This window comes from Panthera onca, chromosome A2 (assembly GCF_046562875.1).
Source record: "Panthera onca isolate mPanOnc1 chromosome A2, mPanOnc1 haplotype 2, whole genome shotgun sequence".
NCBI classification, from domain to species: domain Eukaryota; kingdom Metazoa; phylum Chordata; class Mammalia; order Carnivora; family Felidae; genus Panthera; species Panthera onca.
Genome location: NC_138340.1, coordinates 18,049,137 through 18,068,439, shown reverse-complemented (window position 1 = coordinate 18,068,439; position 19,303 = coordinate 18,049,137). Strand labels below are relative to the sequence as shown.

The 19,303-nt window shown below is 40.8% G+C and overlaps 1 protein-coding gene across 1 annotated transcript in view; it reads left to right on the top strand.

Moving 5' to 3' along the window:
• Nucleotides 1-19,303, top strand: part of PRKAR2A (protein kinase cAMP-dependent type II regulatory subunit alpha) — a 108,753-nt gene that overhangs the window by 80,271 nt on the left and 9,179 nt on the right. The window contains exons 5-8 of the mRNA XM_078443093.2: nt 208-314; nt 1,998-2,151; nt 11,546-11,647; nt 11,816-11,890. Of these exons, the coding sequence (XP_078299219.1) occupies nt 208-314; nt 1,998-2,151; nt 11,546-11,647; nt 11,816-11,890 (438 nt within the window). The remainder of the gene's footprint in view (nt 1-207; nt 315-1,997; nt 2,152-11,545; nt 11,648-11,815; nt 11,891-19,303) is intronic.

The window sequence follows — 19,303 nt, the reverse complement described above, 5'->3', positions numbered from 1 at the left end:
CAACTGTGCTGTGTTCATGGAGATACAAAGCTGAATGGTCACAGGAAAAACATTTGTTTCAGACAGCTTTTAGGTTTTTGCTTGAATATGGGAGCAGTCTGATATGTGTACTTCCACTGTGTAGTCACAAACTGAGATGAGCATAGTCATTTTTTTGCCCTAGCAAACGTAAAAGCCATATTTTCTCTTTGTGTGTATCCCCTGCAGGAACAACTTTCTCAAGTCCTTGATGCCATGTTTGAAAGGACAGTCAAAGTTGATGAGCATGTCATTGACCAAGGAGATGATGGAGACAACTTTTATGTCATAGAACGGTAGGAGATGGAGCTTTGCAGTCGTGTGGCTACAGTTATTAAGATTCATGATTCAGGGCAAGTGCTTTACCCTATGCTTTTTTGTTCATCCCAGAGAGGAGTTAGGAGCAGGTGTACAAGCTTCTCAAAGCTTGTGCCTCTTGTCCACAGCCTGCCCCCTCTATCTACTGCTGTCCTTAGTCCTCAGTACAACCCATATTTGGGTTGCCATTATCAACATTAGAAAGTCTCTTTTACAATTAAGCAAGATGTTCTCTATAAACATGTTATTTGCCAGTGTTCAAGTGAATTGATTTCATAAAGAAGCCATTTTGCGGGGCGCCTGGGTGGCTCGGTCGGTTGAGCGGCCGACTTCGGCTCAGGTCATGATCTCGCGGTCCGTGAGTTCGAGCCCCGCGTCGGGCTCTGTGCTGACAGCTCAGAGCCTGGAGCCTGTTTCAGATTCTGTGTCTCCCTCTCTCTGACCCTCCCCCGTTCATGCTCTGTCTCTTTCTGTCTCAAAAATAAATGTTAAAAAAAAAATTTTTTTTAAAAGTCAACACGTATTTAAAAAAAAAAAAAAAGAAGAAGAAGCCATTTTGCTATATTGTCACTTGGATCTTTCAGTCCCAGCCTAATTTTATACATGAATACACTGCCTCACCCTTCATGTCCCTGGCCCCTTCTGGCTCTGTTCCATGTATAAGACATATTGGGAGACATGAAATATATGGATTTGATCTGCTGGCCTTAGTGTGTCATAAGCTCTTGAGCTGTTAATACCATCTCAGCAGCTCCTTCTGACCCCCTCTCAGACCTGACAGGAACCACCCTCTTCAGATTATCTCCTATAGAATCCCTAGAAATGGTTATCACCAGGTAAAAGGGTCTCTTTAAGGAATTTGCTATATGTTGTTACTTATCTTGCAGAAACATTGATACGTTTAAGTTTGCGTCAGTGATGTATTGAGAGCACCTGTTTGTCTAAATGTTTGTCAGTTCTGAGTATTATTCTCGAGCAGTCATTAGTAGTCAATAGATAGAAAATTGTACCTTTTGGTTTCTTTATTTTAATCAATTCTATATCCTGGTTTTCAACAGACTACAAAAGGAATCCCATATAATCATTTTGATCCCTTTAGCAAAAGCATTTGACAAAATGCAACACGTTTTCATGATAAAAACTCTCAGCAAACTAGGAATAGATGTGGTTTTTCATCAGTCAGATTAAAGGAATTTATTTTAAAGCCTATAGCCAACATCATTGTTAATGGTGAAAGATCGACTGTGTTCCCCTTAAGATCAAGAACGGGACAGGGATATCTGCTCTTATTTCTATTCAGTATTATACTGTAGGTTCTAGCCAATGCAATAAGACAATGAAAAAGAAGAAAAAGAGGGAGGAAGGGAAGGCATATAGATTGGAAAAGGAAAAGTAAAGCTGTCTTTGTTTGCTGATATCATGATCCTCCCTAGAAAATCCCAAGCTACAAAAAAGCTACTAGAACTGATAAGTGAGTTTATCAAGGTCACAGAATACAAAGTCAAAATGCAAAACTCTTTTGTATTTCTGTATACTAGTAAAAATCTGTTGGAAATCTCCTGTCTTATATCATTTGTACCTTCTATTCATGTGCCACCTGCCAGGTTCTTAAGTTTATTATTAGAAGTAATAAATGAAATTATTTCTTGTTATGCTTCCAGGGGAACCTATGATATTTTAGTAACAAAAGATAATCAAACTCGCTCAGTTGGTCAGTATGACAACCGTGGCAGTTTTGGAGAACTTGCTCTGATGTACAACACCCCGAGAGCTGCTACCATCGTTGCCACTTCAGAAGGCTCCCTTTGGGGACTGGTGAGTTAGTGAAGTGATTCCTCTTGTATGGCACAGTATTGATTCCCCTTACTTCTGGTTTTCTGTCCTTGGGCTGTTGGTTCACACTATATTTTATAGCCAGTTCTCTAAAAGACATTATGAAAGGTCTTGCACCAATGTGTTTTTCCATTTCTCCAAAGTGATTTGTCAACAAACCATTTACTCCAGATTACAGGGAAAAGACAGTCTTATGACCTTGCAGTCATGTCAGCTCTTATTACACTTTCTGTTCATGGTTTTATTAGGAAGAGAGCGAGGGGAGAGATAACTCTCTATACAAGAGGCAGCCTAGAAAAAGAATTGTCATGGAAAGCTCTGCCAACAGTGTTTTCCATCTCTAGGAGTCACTTTTCTCTATGGCCCGCCACCCACTTGTGCATTGGTCTATGCAATATCCAATAGGTTTAGGTGACTAGAAAGGCTGGCTGCCATATTCTGGGAAAGAGAACTCTCCTAGAATGTCTACGGCACAGCCCTGCTATGATCCCTGTCCTGTATTGTCCATAGTCCACCTTGCTTCCTTCAGCATCATCAAGCCTTCAAAACCTATAACTCACTTCCTTCTTTTTTTTTTTTTTTTTGAATGTCTGTTTATTTATTTTGAGAGAGAGAGAGAGCATGCACAAGCAAGTGGGAGAGGGGCAGAGAGAGAGAGAGAGGGAGAGAGAATCCCAAGCAGGCTCTGCACTGTCAGTGCAGAGCCCCACACAGGGCTTAATCTCACGAACTGTGAGATCGTGATCTGAGCCGAAATCAAGAGTCAGATGTTCAGCCAACTGAGCCACCCAGGCACTCCATAACTCACTACCTCCTTAAACATAATAATTACTCTCTTGTATAAATTCCAAATTTTAAATATCACTTTTAAGGTATTGACATCTGTGATAATTTGTTTACGTTTACTTTACAAGCAGAATTAAATGTATACCATAGCATTATCAACATAGTTCTCAAATGAAATCGCCTATTAAAGACATAATAGAGCACCTTTCTGTGATATACTGATGTAGAACTAAGGATGTTCTGAGAGGAGTGTCTGGGTGGCTTGGTCAGTTGAGTGTCTGACTTTGGATCAGATGGTTCGTGGGTTTAAGCCCCATGTTGGGCTCTGTGCTGACAGCCTAGAGCCTGGAGCTTGCTTTGGGTTCTTTGTCTCCTTCTCTCTCTGCCCCTCCCCGTCTCGTGCTCTATCTCTCTCTGTCTCTCAAAGGTGAATACATGTTTAAAAAAAAAAAAAAGAATGTTCTGAGAGATGAAAGATAAAACAGCTTCAGAAGAGATCACACACTCGGGGGCCCAGTGATTGAAAAATCCAAGGGTAAATCGTAGATCAATAAGTAATGGGGGAAAATAAACTGAGTTTTAAAATGCATTGATGTCCAAGCCAAGTACTGGTCCAGGCCAAGGTGGAATAGTCCCATTCCTCAGTAGTCTTCTCTCTTAAAACTAAAAAAAGTCCAGATATCATATAACAAACAAACTTAGGAAGACCCTGGAAGATGGAAAGAAGGTAGAATGGCTAGAGATCGTGGGATTTAAGAACAAGAGAGTGAGTTTCTTGGGTTTTCTTTATTGCTTCCCATATATATCCCAGGTGGCGTTGTGGAAAAGCCTTCAGCCTAGATCCACCAACAAGTACATACAAAAACAACCCCAAGAAAAGCCTGATCGCTTTAGCTAAAGGAGCAGGAAAAGAGCAGCCTAGCAGAACAGATAATACCACCCTGCTCCAGCCAAATACCAAATACCGGTATTTGGAAAAACTGCTTCTACCTCTCCACAGTGTCACTGGGGCCAGCAGCAAGCTGAACTTACAGGCTTACCCATCAGCAGAGAGGCAAAATGAGGTGATATGTGGTGTCACTAGTTGGCACACCACTTTCCCTTCCAGGGTGTATCAATGGGACCCAGAGGGGAGATGAACATTCACTCCCACATGTACATGCACACTGTACCTAAACAGTGCTGCAAAATAAGATTAAATCAGATACATAGCTTCACAGCATAGTACACCAAATGTCCAGGATATAATAGAAAATCACTTGTTATACAAAGAACAAGGAAATTCTCAACCTGAATGAGAAAAGACAATCAACAGATGCCAGCACCAAGATGACAAAAATATTGGAATTAGCTGATGATAATTTTAAAGCAGTTGTCATATAACCAATTATATAAGCTATCAACAAGCAATTATGAACACACTTGAAAAAAAATAGAACACACTTGAAAAAAATTAGAAGGTGTCAGGGTGCCTGGGTGGCTCATTTGCTTAAGCATCCAACTCTTGATTTTGGCTCAGGTCATGATCTCGCAGTTCGTGGGTTTGAGCCCTGCATCTACAATGACAGCTCAGAGCCTGCTTGGGATTTTCTCTCTCTCCTTCTCTCTTTCCCTTCCTCTCTCTCTCTCTCTCTCTCTCTGTAAATAAATAAACTTAAAAAAATAAAATGTCTCAGTGGAGAAATAGAAGATAGAAAGAAAATCCAAAAGGGAAACTTTAGAACTAGAAAATACATTAACCAAAATAAAAACTCACTGGATGGGCTCAATAACAGAATGAATATGGGGGAGGAAAGTATCCATGAACTTGAAGATAGAAAAATAGAAATCACCCAGTCTGGACAACAGAAAGAAAATAGACTTAAATGAAATGAACAGAGTGTGTGGGATAGTAACAAAAGATACAATGTTTGAATTAATACAATCCCTGAAGGAGAGGAGAAAGAGTATGGAACTAAACAATTATTCAACGAAATAATAATTGAAAACTTCCCAAATTTGGTGAAAGATAATAAACCTGCAAATTCAAGAAAATGAGTGAATTCCAAATTGTATAAACCCAAAGAAATCTATACCAAGACACAACTTAATCAAACTTCAGAAAACTAGACAAAAAAATTTCTTAATCTTTATTTATTTTTGAGAAAGAGAGAGAGATTGGGAGGGGTGGAGAGGGAGGGAGATAGACCATCTGAAGTGGGCTCTGTGTTGACAGCAGAGAGCCTGATGCAGGACTTGAACTCACGAACCATGAGATCATGACCCAGATGCTCAACCAACTGAGCCACCCAGGCGCCCCTAGACAGAAAAAATTTTGAAAGAGAGAAAAAATTCATTAACTATAAGGGAACAACAATTTGAATGATACCAAATTTCCTAGCCACGAAGGCCAGAAGGGAGTGGCAGAGCATTTTTCAAGTGCTGAAAAAAAGAGAACTGTCAACTCAGAATGCTGTACCTAGCGAGAATATTCTTCAGAAAGGAAGATATCCTTGGGTAGAAGGAAACTAAGACTTTGTCACCAGCAGGCCTACCTTAAAAAAAATGGCTAAAGGTGGGGCGCCTGGGTGGCTCAGTTGGTTAAGCATCGGACTCTTATTTTTGGCGCATGTCATGATCTCACAGTTCATGAGTTCAAGCCCTGTGTTGGGTTCTGTGCTGACAGTGCAGAGCCTGCTTGGGATTCTCTCTCTCTCCCTCTCTCTCTGCCCCTCCCCTGCTTGTGTTTGCTTTCTCTCTCTCTCTCAAAATAAATAAATAAACTTTAAAAAAGGGGGGGGGGGAGCTAAAGGAAGTTATTCATAGAGAAGGGAAGTGATACAAGAAGGAAATTTGGAACATGAAGAAAGAACAACAGAAGAAGTAGACTATGGGGAGATATAAAAGACTGTCCTTCCCTTGAGTTTTCTAAATTATCTTAGATGCTTAAAGCAAAGTTTTTGTCTGATGTGGTTCTCTGTGTACGTAAAGGAAATATTTAAGACAATTATACTCAAAAGGAGGGGGGAGGGTAAAGAGATCCAAATGGAAATAAAGCTTCTACACTTTACTCAAACTACTAAAATGTTGACATAAGTAAACCGTAATAAGTTACATATATAAGTATAATGCCTAGAGCAACTGCTAAAATACTATGTGCAAACAGATGTACTCAAAAGCTCTATAAATCGTACCACCTTACACCTGTCAGAATGGTTAACATTAACAACTCAGGCAACAACAGATGTTGGCGAGGATGCGGAGAAAGAGGATCTCTTTTGCATTGTTGGTGGCAATGCAAGGTGGTGCTGCCACTCTGGAAAACAGTATGGAGGTTCCTCAAAAAACTAAGAACTACCCTACGACCACTACTAGGTATTTACCCACGGGATACAGGTGTGCTGTTTCGAAGGGACACATGCATCCCCATGTTTATAGCAGCACTATCAACAATAGCCAAAGTATGGAAAGAGCCCAGATGTCCATCGATGGATGAATGGATAAAGAAGATGTGGTATATATATACAATGGAGTATTACTCGGCAATCAAAAAGAATGAAATCTTGCCATTTGCAACTACGTGGATGGAACTGGAGGGTATTATGCTAAGTGAAATTAGTCATTCAGAGAAAGACAAAAATCATATGACTTCACTCATATGAGGACTTTCAGAGAGAAAACAGATGAACATAATGGAAGGGAAACAAAAATAATATAAAAGTGGAGGGGGACAAAACAGAAGAGACTCATAAACATGGAGAACAAACTGAGGGTTACTGGAGTGGTTGTGGGAGGGGGGATGGGCTAAATGGGTAAGGGGCATTAAGGAAGCAACCCCTGAAATCATTGTTGCACTATATGCTAACTAATGTGGATGTAAATTTTAAAAAATAAAAAATAAGATAAAAAGTTCTATAAATCAAATTCTAAAAAGTGTTCAGGTAACCCACAAGAATAACAGGAAAATGATACAGAGGAACAAAAAACAAAAACAAAACAGGGGAACAGCAGAAAACATATAGTAAAGTGGTAGACTTAAGCCCTAATATATGAATAATTACTGTAAATATAATGATCTAAGTATATCAGTTAAATGACAGAGACAAGTCTGCATGAAACTCACTCAAATAAATGATGTAAGTATATTGAAAGTAAAAGGATAGAAATATATATATACACACACACCATGCAAACATTAACCAGAATAAAGCAGGAGTAATTATATTAATATCAGATAAAATAGACCTCACGGCAAAGAAAGTTACTGGGGACAAAGATTACATAAACATTACATAATAATGAAAGGTTTAATCTGCCAAGAAGACATAGCAATCCTAACTATGTATACACCAAACAACAGAGCTTCAAAATACATGAAGCAAAACCTGAAGTAAGAATTGAAAGAAGAGGGGCCTCTGGGTGGCTCAGTCGGTTAAGCGTCCGACTTCAGCTCAGGTCACGATCTCACACTCCGTGAGTTCGAGCCCCGCGTTGGGCTCTGGGCTGATGGCTCAGAGCCTGGAGCCTGCTTCCGATTCTGTGTCTCCCTCTCTCTCTGACCCTCCCCCATTCATGCTCTGTCTCAAAAATAAATAAACATTAAAAAAAATTTAAAAAAAGTAATTGAAAGAAGAAATAGGCAAATTCACAATTAGTCTGCTGAAGTGCAGACTTCAACACCTCTGTCTCCAAAGGTGGTGGAACAACTAGACAGAAAATCAGGAAGGATGTGGAAGAACTTAACAGTATCGTCAACCAAAAAGATCTAATTGAAATCTATAGGACACTCCATACAACAACAGTAGAATACACATTCTTTTCAATCAAGCCTATGGAACATTCACCAAGACAGACCATATCCTGGCATATATAATAAAACTTGACAAATTTAAAAGTTGAAATCAGACAGCATATTCTCTAACCACACTGGAAGAAATCCAGGAATTAATAACAGATAACCAGAAAATCTCCAAACACTTGGAAATTAAATAACACATTCCCAAATAACCTCTGGGTCAAAGAGAAAGTCTCAATAGAAAAAAAAAATATTTTTTAACAAATTGAACTGTAAAAGCACCTACCTCATGGTTGGGGTATGAGAATTCAGCAGGGGCATAAGACAGGCAGCCTTGGTGCCACACAAGGTAGGGGCTACAGAATGGGGACACCTGCTCACCATGATCGTGGTGCTGCTTATCACCATTCTCGTCCAGAAGCTTCCTCTCCTGACATCTCTGCCTTGTCTTTCTACTTTCTAGCCTTATCCTTTGCAGTCTTTTCTTCCTTTCGCTTCTGTCTTAAGTGGCCTAACAATATGCCCTTCTGAACCTGGGTGGCTCAGTTGGTTAAGCATCTGACTTATCTCAGGTCGTGATCTCATGGTTCATGAGTTTGAGCCCAGCTTCCCGCTGTCTGCTGTCAGCGTGGAGCCTGCTTCAGATCCTCTGTCCCCCTCTCTGTCTGCCCCTCCCTCCCCTGCTGGTTCTCCCTCTTTCTCTCTCTCTCTCTCAAAAATAAACTTAAATATATATATATGCCCTTCTGGCCTCTGCTTTTCTCCTTCTTTGTTCACGTACTTAATAGCCCAAGCCCTCTCAAAAGCTTTAGAACCACCTCCAGGATAGTGACTCCCAGAACGTCCTCTACAGCCTGACTTCTTACTTGTAACTTGTAAGGTCTTGGAAATGCCTTCTGAGGCCAAAGCAGGGGGGTATTCTCAAGTTGGATTCTACTTTCTTTCCCTTACTGGGGGCAGCTGCCACCATGACCACTACACTTAGTCCCTGCTCCCACTTTGTTTTGCTAGAGTAAAAGTCGATAGAAACCGTCTTAGGGAACACTTGCAGTCACAGGAGAGGGCGGCATTCCTTCTCTTTTTTAAACTTCAGGCTCTTTGCTGGACTCTGAACACTTGCTGCCTGCTGGAGCCACTATTTCACGGTTCAGGTTTCCTCTTCACAGCTCCATTGGAAGTTCCCAGAAAGCTGGCTTGGTGTCTGGTGCTTTTTCATGCCCTCTGCAGCCACGGGAGCTGGCCTTGCACAGCAGAAGGAGGGAAGTAGGGGCGCCTGGGTGGCGCAGTTGGTTAAGCGTCCGACTTCAGCCAGGTCACGATCTCGCGGTCCGTGAGTTCGAGCCCCGCGTCGGGCTCTGGGCTGATGGCTCAGAGCCTGGAGCCTGTTTCCGATTCTGTGTCTCCCTCTCTCTCTGCCCCTCCCCCGTTCATGCTCTGTCTCTCTCTGTCCCAAAAATAAATAAAAAACGTTGAAAAAAAAATTAAAAAAAAAAAAGGAGGGAAGTACACGTAGAAAGGGTTGGAACACAAATAAGTCACTGTGAGAGCTATCAGTTGTTTTCTCTTCAGCTAGAAAGAGTTTGCTATTGCAATTGTAGCAATCTTTGTGACTTTATAGGTGGGTGTTTTAAATACTGGATTTTTCTGACAATGCCTACTCAAAGAGAAGGAAGAGAATTTTATAATTTCCATTTTCTTACTTCTGATTGCTTGTCCTCTTTCCATAGCACTCATGCCTAGATTGGCCCAGAAAACATGTAGAAACTGAAGTCTAAAGATAGTAGAGTAATATTCCACAGTATGACAGTAATATTTTAAATGATACATCCCTAACCTTGGACTTTAAAAAAGTAGTGGCAAATGATGCAACCCATTAGAACAATCCAAGATTGAATGGCTCTTTTCAAGCAGACAGATGGAGAAGAAATGGAACAGAATTTGGCTATATACTGGAGAGCAGACATGACTTGTACAGCAGTTGAGAGGGAGGGTTGCAGTCCGCCATAGCTCATGCTAGGAGTATAAGGCCTGTCTGTGCCCTCAGAGGTGCGTATTATTTCCATTTTAGGATATGGCAGTCCTAGCCAGGGAAGCCATGGGGCTGGGGTTAGAGGTTTGCAGGGCTTGGGCACCAGGTTGAACAGAGTTTCAACTCTCAGGGAGCTGCATGCCTCTAACACTTGGGGGGGATGTAAGGGAGGGGGTGTCATGCCTGTGACTGTGTGATCCCCAACATGGCTGTATCTGGTTGGTGTACTTCAGTCTGACTGCGCATCAGAAACCCTAGGGTCTGTTGTGACCCAGCATCTTTCCAGGGGAGCCTTCCCTCTCCTTCCCACTCCACCCCAGCCCAGGAGACACATGAGTCCAGCCTGGCCAGGCACAGTGCAAACTGCCCAGCCATATGATTAGTTAGTTCATCTAGGGCAGGGGACGCAGCGTGAGCCAAGGAGAGTCAGGCCAAAATCTGATTGAAACCTCTAGGGAAGAGAAATGCCTGCATTCCCCAGGCCTGGGAGTTGGGGGGTGTGGGTCTAGAACTCCTGGGGGCTGTGTGGTCAGCACCTTCTGCACAATGGGTCCATGAGGAAGAAAGCAGGCAGGCAGCAAGAGATGCAGGACTTTTTAATTAGTTCTGTGCACAAGTACGTTCCCTCTAATCTGAGCCAGTTTTACGATGACAATGGCCTGATACTCACAGATAGACAATGTCCTGAGCAGCAAAGCTGTGAACTCATGTGTAGGCCCTGCAGAGGGAGAGGAGAATCATAAAGCAGCAGATCTAGGGTGGACCTGGGCATCTATATTTTTAAAAGGCTCCTGGGTGATCTCAACTCAGTTGTCTTCTGTGTGGTGTCTCCACCCCACTACCACCCCATCATAGAGAATACTAAAATAGAAAACCTACAGTTAAACATCTCCTAACCCCCTTGCTGTGTTTCATTCTGCTGGCCTTTAGGATTTCATTATGTACTCTGAAAGAAAAAAAAAATCTTTCCACTCCCGACAGCCTGAGGTGGACAAAAGGTACAATTAACTTAGATACAAGAAACCTAAAACTAAGCAATTAACCTTCTCCTGACTGTGTGTCCCTCCCTACACACATATACATGTATCTGAGAGGAGCCTGGCTATAGCTCTGGTTAGCCTTGCCTCCATGACTTGCTGGGGTCGAATGACCTTTCACATTCCTGCCTCCCCTCTCTCTCCATTAATTTAAATCCTCCCCTTACTCTAGGTCTCCCCAAAATTTATATTTTTGCAACAAGACTATCTTTGATTACTCCAGCCTAACTGTGATTAGGGACACTCTCTCCCTCCTGAGAATTCTCATGACACTAACTCTTGTCTTTACAGTTCACCTAGCACATTTCATATGCTGTCTTGGACTATAGCTTTTTTATTCCCACATATTTTATATTGTCTCCCCATTGAGATTGTAACGTCTTTCAGGGCAAGAGCCCTCAGATTGTTTTATCTCCTTTTTCTAAAGGTGCATCTTTTCACATTGAACAATGACTGTGAGCTTACAAGTATTCGATTGGGAGTTTTGTATTTTGTATTCTATTTATGACCCATAGGTGGCACTCATGGAGTACCAGATAGCAAGCAATGATGTGTGGGACATCTGTCTGACACAACAAGCTACAAGTCTTTTTCTTCCAGCGATGACTCAGATTAAAATGTCATCAAACACTCAGTTGGCCCGGTACATTCCATGGTCCTCTGATATTTGCTGTCACCCAGTTAATTAAACCATCCATAGATGTTCTCTTACAGAGGCATTTACCAGAATTTTCATGTTCTTTCTTGTAGGACCGTGTGACTTTTAGAAGAATCATAGTGAAAAACAATGCAAAAAAGAGAAGGATGTTTGAGTCATTTATTGAATCTGTGCCTCTCCTTAAATCACTAGAGGTAAAGTGTATGAATAAGAGTCTGTTTATGGAGATTTAAGATTTAAAACTAATCTATTAAGCTTTCAAATTGTACTATTCTAACCCATTTCTGTGTTGTATAGATATCATTTGTGACTTTCAGTTGAGGTCTTTTCCTTAGAGTCTGTGGGTATGTCCATTGTTTCAGGTGTCAGAACGAATGAAGATTGTGGATGTAATAGGAGAGAAGGTCTATAAGGACGGAGAGCGCATAATCACACAGGTGAGTGGGGCCCTGTGCAGCTCCTTTCCTGAGAGAGTCAACCCTCCTGAAGGACTAGTGCAACCCTTGTCCTCTCACTTTGGGAGCTCATGTTGCCAGCTACTAGGGCACACTTCCTGCAGAGTCCTCTGAAGCCCGTTGATGTTCCTCTTACGGACATATGCACATCTCTTGCCTCCATTCACCTTTCTGTGGCTTCTGGTGTTTGTTCTTTTGGACATAGTTCTCTTTTGACCCTGAGTAAACTTCATCCATTGGTGTTAAAGTCTGGAGAAAGTTGAAGGGTTGTGCCCTTTACCTTCTATGTTTGGCACAAAGGTGCCCTCTTAGTCAATCCAACACAAGCCAGCCTTCAGTCCTCAGTAATTGATCAGATTTGTAAGTTGTCTTTAATGTTTCCTTTGTGCCTTTCTCTCTTGTGACTTTTGGATGCTGTGAGGATCATCACACAGTGACCTGGATCGTTGTGATGAATACTGTGTAATAATTTTCCTTGTCTGCTCTGATGATGTTTTTAATTATGTGTAAAGACTTCTCCAGGTGTAACTTCTGCCTGTGGTTTGGTAAGAGCACTGGGAAGATACCTGGTTGGCCTGGGTTGGGTAGTGTTCCCCATTATGAAGCCAGAGCTGGGGCTAGGAGGAGGAAAGACAGATTGGTGAAGCCTAAATCCTGAGCCCACCCCTGTACCAGGCTTATTAATCACAGCAGGCGAGAGAGAAACTCCCAGAGAAAAAGGACTAACAAAAAAACTATATGGCCTTTTGAAATGCCTTTGTTTTCTAGGACTCCTGCTGTTAATAATTCCTTCAATTAGAAATTAGTTTGATTCTCTAAACACTTATTACAATATACAAGTAGGACCAGATATAAACACTATAATGAAGGAATGTGTAAATGACAGAATGTAGGAAAGGAAGTATTCTGTAATGTTTTGTAGGGGAAATGCCATTTGGGCTGGGCTTAAAGAATAAGTGCAGCTTCAGCAGTTGAGGTCAGGGAAAGGTCTTTCAGGGCAAGAGAACAATATGAACAAGGCCTGTGGGTGTGAGCTGTGTTCCAGGACAGGTGTCCTGGTATGGTAAGAATGTAGCACTGAGTTGCAGGAATGGGACCTGTTGACTAGTCACATTTGCTTCTGAACCTGAGATGCTTTAATTTACTCCCAAAGGGCCTTCATGTCATCCTGAAAGCCCCAGGCCTTCAGGAGTATGTCAGCAGGTTTTTAGAAGGTATGTCAAGAGGTATGAGAAGCTACAGTGTTTTCTGGAGTGTCTGTGCTCTTGAAGATGAGAGTGCTAGATGGTGCTGAATGGGCACAAATTAAGATGACCTCAGCTTATTATAGACCCCTTTTGACAGTGTCCCTAGACAGAGGTTTCCAGGTGAGGTCCCAAGAACAGCAGCATCAGTGTCATCTGGGAACTTGATAGGAATCATTAGAAATGAAGTTCTTGGGCCCCACCCCAGACCTACTGAATTAGAAACTGTGCTTTATGTTGTTCTGTTTGTTTTGGCAGCTTTGTTACAGTGTATTTTATATACAATAAAATCACCAAATTTAAGTGTACAATTCTAGAGTTTGGTAGCCATCCCTGCAATCATAGTACAGGGCATTTCCATCACCCCAAGAAGTTTCCTCACTTGTATTTGTAGTCGATCCCCTGCTCCACCCCCTTATTCCTGGAAGCTACTGATTTGCTTTTCAACACTACAGAAGTTCCTTTTCTAGAATTTCATATAAATGCAATCATAATGTGGTCTTTTGTGTCTGATTTCTTAGCACAACGTTTTTGAGACTTTTTTTTCATGTTGTATGTGTCAGCAGATAGTTTATTTTTATTGCTAAGTAGTATTCCACTGTACGGATATACCATAATTTATCTTTCCATTCACCAGTTGAGGGAATTGGAGGTCTTTCCAGTTTGGGGCAATCATGAATAGAGCTGCAGTGGACACTTTTATACAAGTCTTTGTGTGGATATATGTTTTTATGGAATTGCTAAGCCATATGGTAAAAGCATATTTAACAACCTGCCAAACCGTTTTTTTTTTTAATTTTTATTTATTTTATTTTATTTTATTTTATTTTTTTATTTTAACGTTTATTTATTTTTGAGACAGAGAGAGACAGAGCATGAATGGGGGAGGGTCAGAGAGAGGGAGACACAGAATCTGAAACAGGCTCCGGGCTCTGAGGTGTCAGCACAGGGGCCCGATGCGGGGCTCAAACTCACGGACCGCGAGATCGTGACCTGAGCCGAAGTCGGCGCTCAACCGACTGAGCCACCCAGGCGCCCCCCAAACCGTTTTTAAAATGCCTCTACCACTTTGCATCCTCCCAGCACTGTACCAGAATTCCAGTTGCTATGCATCCTCATCAACATTTAGTATCAACAGTCTTTTTACTTTTAGCCATTCTAGTGGGTATGAAGTGGTGTCTCATTTTGGTTTTAATTTGCATTTGCCGCATCTTTTCCTGTGACTGCTTGCCATCCTTATGTTTTCTTTGGTGAAGTTTTTGTAAATCTTTTGCCCTGTTTACAATTAGGTGATTTGGCTTCTTATTATTAAGTCGTAAGAGTTCTTTATGTGTTCTAAGCACAAATCGTTTATCAGGCAGATGATTGGCAACTATTTCTTCCAAGCTGTGGCAGTGCCTTGTCTCTTAATTTTCTTAATGGCAGTTTTTAAAAAGCAAAAGTTTTTAATTTTGAAGAGTCTAGTTTGTAGTTTTTTTTTTCTCTTGCAGTTCATTCTTCTTGTGTCCTATTTTAAAAGAATCTTTGCAAGGTCAATAAAATTTTCTCATAATGTTTACCTTTAGGCCACCATTCAATAAATATCATGTGAGACAGATGTAATTTAGAATTTTTTTAGCAGCCAAGTTTTTTTCAAAAGGTGAACTTAATTTTAATAATATGACATATTTAACTTAATATCTTTAAATAATACCATTTCAGCATCTAAGTGATATAAAAATTTAATGATGAAATATTTTATATTCTTTTTTTTTCCTCAGTCTTCAAAATTCAATGTATATTTTGTACTTACAGCACACCTAAATCTATAGAAGCCATATTTCTTTTTTTAAGAAATTTTTTTTTTTCAACATTTATTTATTTTTGGGACAGAAAGAGACAGAGCATGAACGGGGGAGGGGCAGAGAGAGAGGGAGACACAGAATCGGAAACAGGCTCCAGGCTCTGAGCCATCAGCCCAGAGCCTGACGCGGGGCTCGAACTCACGGACCGCGAGATCGTGACCTGGCTGAAGTTGGACGCCCAACCGACTGCGCCACCCAGGCGCCCCTAGAAGCCATATTTCAAGTGCTCCATAGCCACATGCTACTATGTTGAGCAGAGTAGTTATAGATATCTCCTAGTTTTAACTCCTACATTTAGATCTGTGATCCATTTTGAGTTAATTTTTATGCTGTTGTAAGGTTTTTACAAGGTTTTGCATGTGGATGTCCAATTGTTCCAGTACCATTTGTTGGAAAGATTATCCTATCTTGTTGCCTTGACACTTGTACTGAAAACTATTTGGCCGTATATTTTTGGGTCTATTTCTGGTCTCTGTTCCATGGATCTACATGTCTGTCTCTGTGCCAATACTGCACTGTCTTGATTATAAAAACTTTTTATACTAAGTCTTAAAATCAGATAGTTTAAGCCCTCCAAAATTTTTGTTCTTTTTCATAATTATTTTGGCTCCTCAATGCTCTTTGCATTTCTGTATATATTTTAGAACCAGCTTTATACTTTCTACCAATGAGATTTTTCAGGGGGGATTATGTTGAAACTATAGATCAATTTGGGGAGAAATTGACATTGTAACAATAGTGAGTGTTTTGTGTCAGTCTCAGGCCATCAGTAGTGATGCTGTCAGCTAGGAATGCCTGGGGCACTCACCTCGTCCTGTACCACTTCTCAAAAGTCCCCACAGACATTTCTCCAGAGCCAGTGTTGTGTCTGGACTGGCCCTTGTGGTTCTTGTTATGACTGCAAGGCTTAGCAACAACCATGAAGGAACTTTGAAAAAACAAAGTTTATTACTCACAGATCCTGGAGGGTATATGGCACACCCAGGGCCACACAGTGAGGTCACAGGGTGGAGGTGGGGACCTGGAATTCTGTCTTTATTGGGGATGAGGGTGGGCTGCCCAGGGTTTGGCAGGTTCTCTCTTTATTGGCAAATTTAAAACGTAAGAGCAGGAATTAGGGTTGTGGGAAGAGAAAAGTGGGGTCACTCAAGTGGTCAGTTTTCTGCATTTCTCAGGGCTTTCTAAAAGAGAAACTTCATGGGGCACCTGGATGGTTCAGTCAGTTAAGCGTCCAACTGTTTATTTCAGCACAGGTCATGATCTCATGGTTTGTGAGTTCAAACCCTGCATCAGGTTCTGTGCTGACAGCACAGAGCCTGCTTGGGATTCTCTCTGCCCCTCCCCCACTCGCGTGCGCGCTCGCGCGGGCTCTCTCTCTCTGTCTCTCTGTCTCTCTCTCAAAATAAATAAATAAACATTTAAAATAAAAGGGAGACTTCATAGGTGGGGCAGCCTGGCTCTTTATTTAGTGTGGCTGGCAATATGTTTATTCAAGGTAGGTGTCTTTGAAATGGTTGCCTCAATAATCAAAAGCTTGATGTCAGTCACTTACATTCTAATCAAAAAAGCTTACTGTCAGTGGTTCATGAACTTAGTATATCTCTATGTAGGTCATTTTTTTTTTTAATGTCTATTTTTGAAAGAGAGAGCAAGCACAAGGGAGCGGCAGAGAGAGAGGGAGACAGAGGATCCTCTGTGAGCTCTGTGCTGACAGCAGAGAGCCCAATGTGGGGCTTGAATCCATGAACTATAAGATCATAACCTAGCTGAAGTCAGACGCTTAACCGACTGAGCCACCCAGGTGCCCCTAGGTTACCTTTTACTTTTTCTCTGTAGTATTTTATACTTTTCAAGTCGTACACATCTTTGTTAAATTTATACCTGGATATTTTACATTTTTTACGATATTGTAAGTGGTTTTCCTTTCTTCAGTTTCTAATTATTTATTGCTAGTATATAAAAATACACTTCAAGGGGAGCCTGGGTGGCTCAGTCGGTTAAGTGACCAACTCTTAACTTCAGCTCAGGTAATGATCTCATGGTTCATGAGTTTGAGCCCCCATCAGGATTCATGCTGTTAGTGCAGAGCCTGCTTGGGATTCTCTCCCTCTCTGCCCCTCCCCTGCTTTCTCTCTCTCTCTCAAAAATAAGTAAATAAACTTAAAGAAATTAAAAAAAAAACTTGGTGAAATGTTTGAAAAGCATTTTCAAAGGTTTTTGAGAGAGAGGAAGGATATCACTATGAGAATTGTGTTCTCAGAGTATAGTTCTGGCATCAGTGAAAAATGAATTGGCTTCAGTTTCATTGAGTAATCAAGGAAATGCAAATTAAAAGCCACAATGAGAACTATTTTTTTTTTATTTTTTTGATGTTTATTTTTGAGAGAGAGAGATAGAATGAGAGCAGGGGAGGGGCAGAGAGAGAGGGAGACACAGAATCTAAAGCAGGCTCTAGGCTCTAAGCTATCAGCACAGAGCCCGATATGGGGCTCAAACTCACAAACGGTAACATCATGACCTGAGCCAAAGTTGGATGCTTAACCAACTGAGCCACCCAGGCTCCCCAGTGAGAACTATTTTCATACCTATTAGTTTGGCAAAAGGTAAGAATCTGATAATTCCAAGATGTAGCAGGAAGTTTTATTCACAGTGAATAGGAGAATAACTTAGCTGAACCCCTTTTGAGAGAAGTTTATCCTTATTCTATAAAGCTGAATTTACTCTATAATCCAGAAATGTACTTTTTAGATGTTTTCAGAGAAATACCCTCACACCTCAGAAGCTGCTCTGCCCTTCCTAGTCACAGACCTCTACTATGTCTCTATGCTGACTTTTATCATAGTCATATATTTACTTTGCTTTATAATTTTTACCACCTGTGTATAAACAATATGGCTAAGTCTTGCTGTCTTTTTCTTTAATTTCTAAATTGGAATTAGAATGTATGTATTCTTTTATTTGTACCTTCTTTTGCTCAACATTTCACCCACATTGTTGTGTGCAGCTGTAGTTTGTTGGTTTTCATTGCTGTATAGTATTCCAGCATGTAAATAAACTATTTGTCTTCCCACTGCTGATGGAGATTAAGTGTGTTTCTAGTTTTTAGCTGTTATTAACAAGACTTCAGTGATTACATTGATTTGATTTTCAAATCTTAAAGCAGCCTTGTGTTGCTGAGATAAGATAAACTGACTTGGCCATTGTGTAGTATCCATTTCATATGTTGATGAATCCAATTTGTTAATATTTTGTTTAAGATTTTCTGGCTGTGTTCCCAAGTGAGGCTGATATGTAATTTTCCTTTCTTATAGCAGCCTCGTCAGATTTTGATATCAGGGTGTTAGAATCGTAATGGGATTCTATTCTCTTACTATTATCTGAGGAGTTTGCATAAGACTAGAATTCCTTGGCTATCTTAAGGAACTTAGTGATGTTTCTTTTGTGGGAAGATTTTTTTTAACTTATTTCAGAGAGAGAGAGAGAGAGAGGCAGAGAGAGAGGGAGAGTGATAATCCCAAGTGGGCTCCATACTGATGGTGTGGAGCCCAGTACAGGGCTTGAACTCACAGAACCATGAGATCGTGACCTGAGCCAAAACCAAGAGTCAGACGCTTAACCAACTGAGCCACCCAGGTGCCCCTGTGGGAAGATTTTGACCACAAATTAAGTTATTAATTGTTAAACTATTTAGGTTTTCTATTCTTCAGTGTGTTTTGGTAAGATCTATTTTGCTAGGGATTTATTCATTTTATCTAAAATTCAATGTTTTTGGCACAAAGTAGGTCAGAATGTTCCTGTAACACCTTTTAAGTATCTACAACATCTAGAATGATCCCATCTTAATTCCTGATATTGTCGTTTTGTGCCTTCTCTTTTTTTTTATTGTTCAATCTTGCAAGGGGCTTACTAATTCTTTCAGTCTGTTTTAAGAACCACTTTTTTGCCTTTTATTAATCTGGTTGAATGTTTTCTATTTCATTACTTTCTGTCTTTATCTCATTTCCTTTCTTCGACTTCGTTTTGCTATTTTTTTCCCCAGTTCTCTTGAATTGGTTGCTTAGCTTTTCACTTTCTAGCCTGTCTTCTTTTTCCAATATGGGCATTTTAGTATTTTTTAAGTTTATTTATTTATTTTGAGAGAGAGAGCACAGGAGGGGCAGAGAGAAAGGGAGAGAGAGAGAATCCCAGGCAGGCTCCAGGCGGCCAGCACAGAGCCCAATACAGGTTCTCGAACCCACAAACCATAAGATCATGACCTGAGCTGAAACCAAGAGAAGTTTCCCTACATCCCTGAAGATCAGTGATGG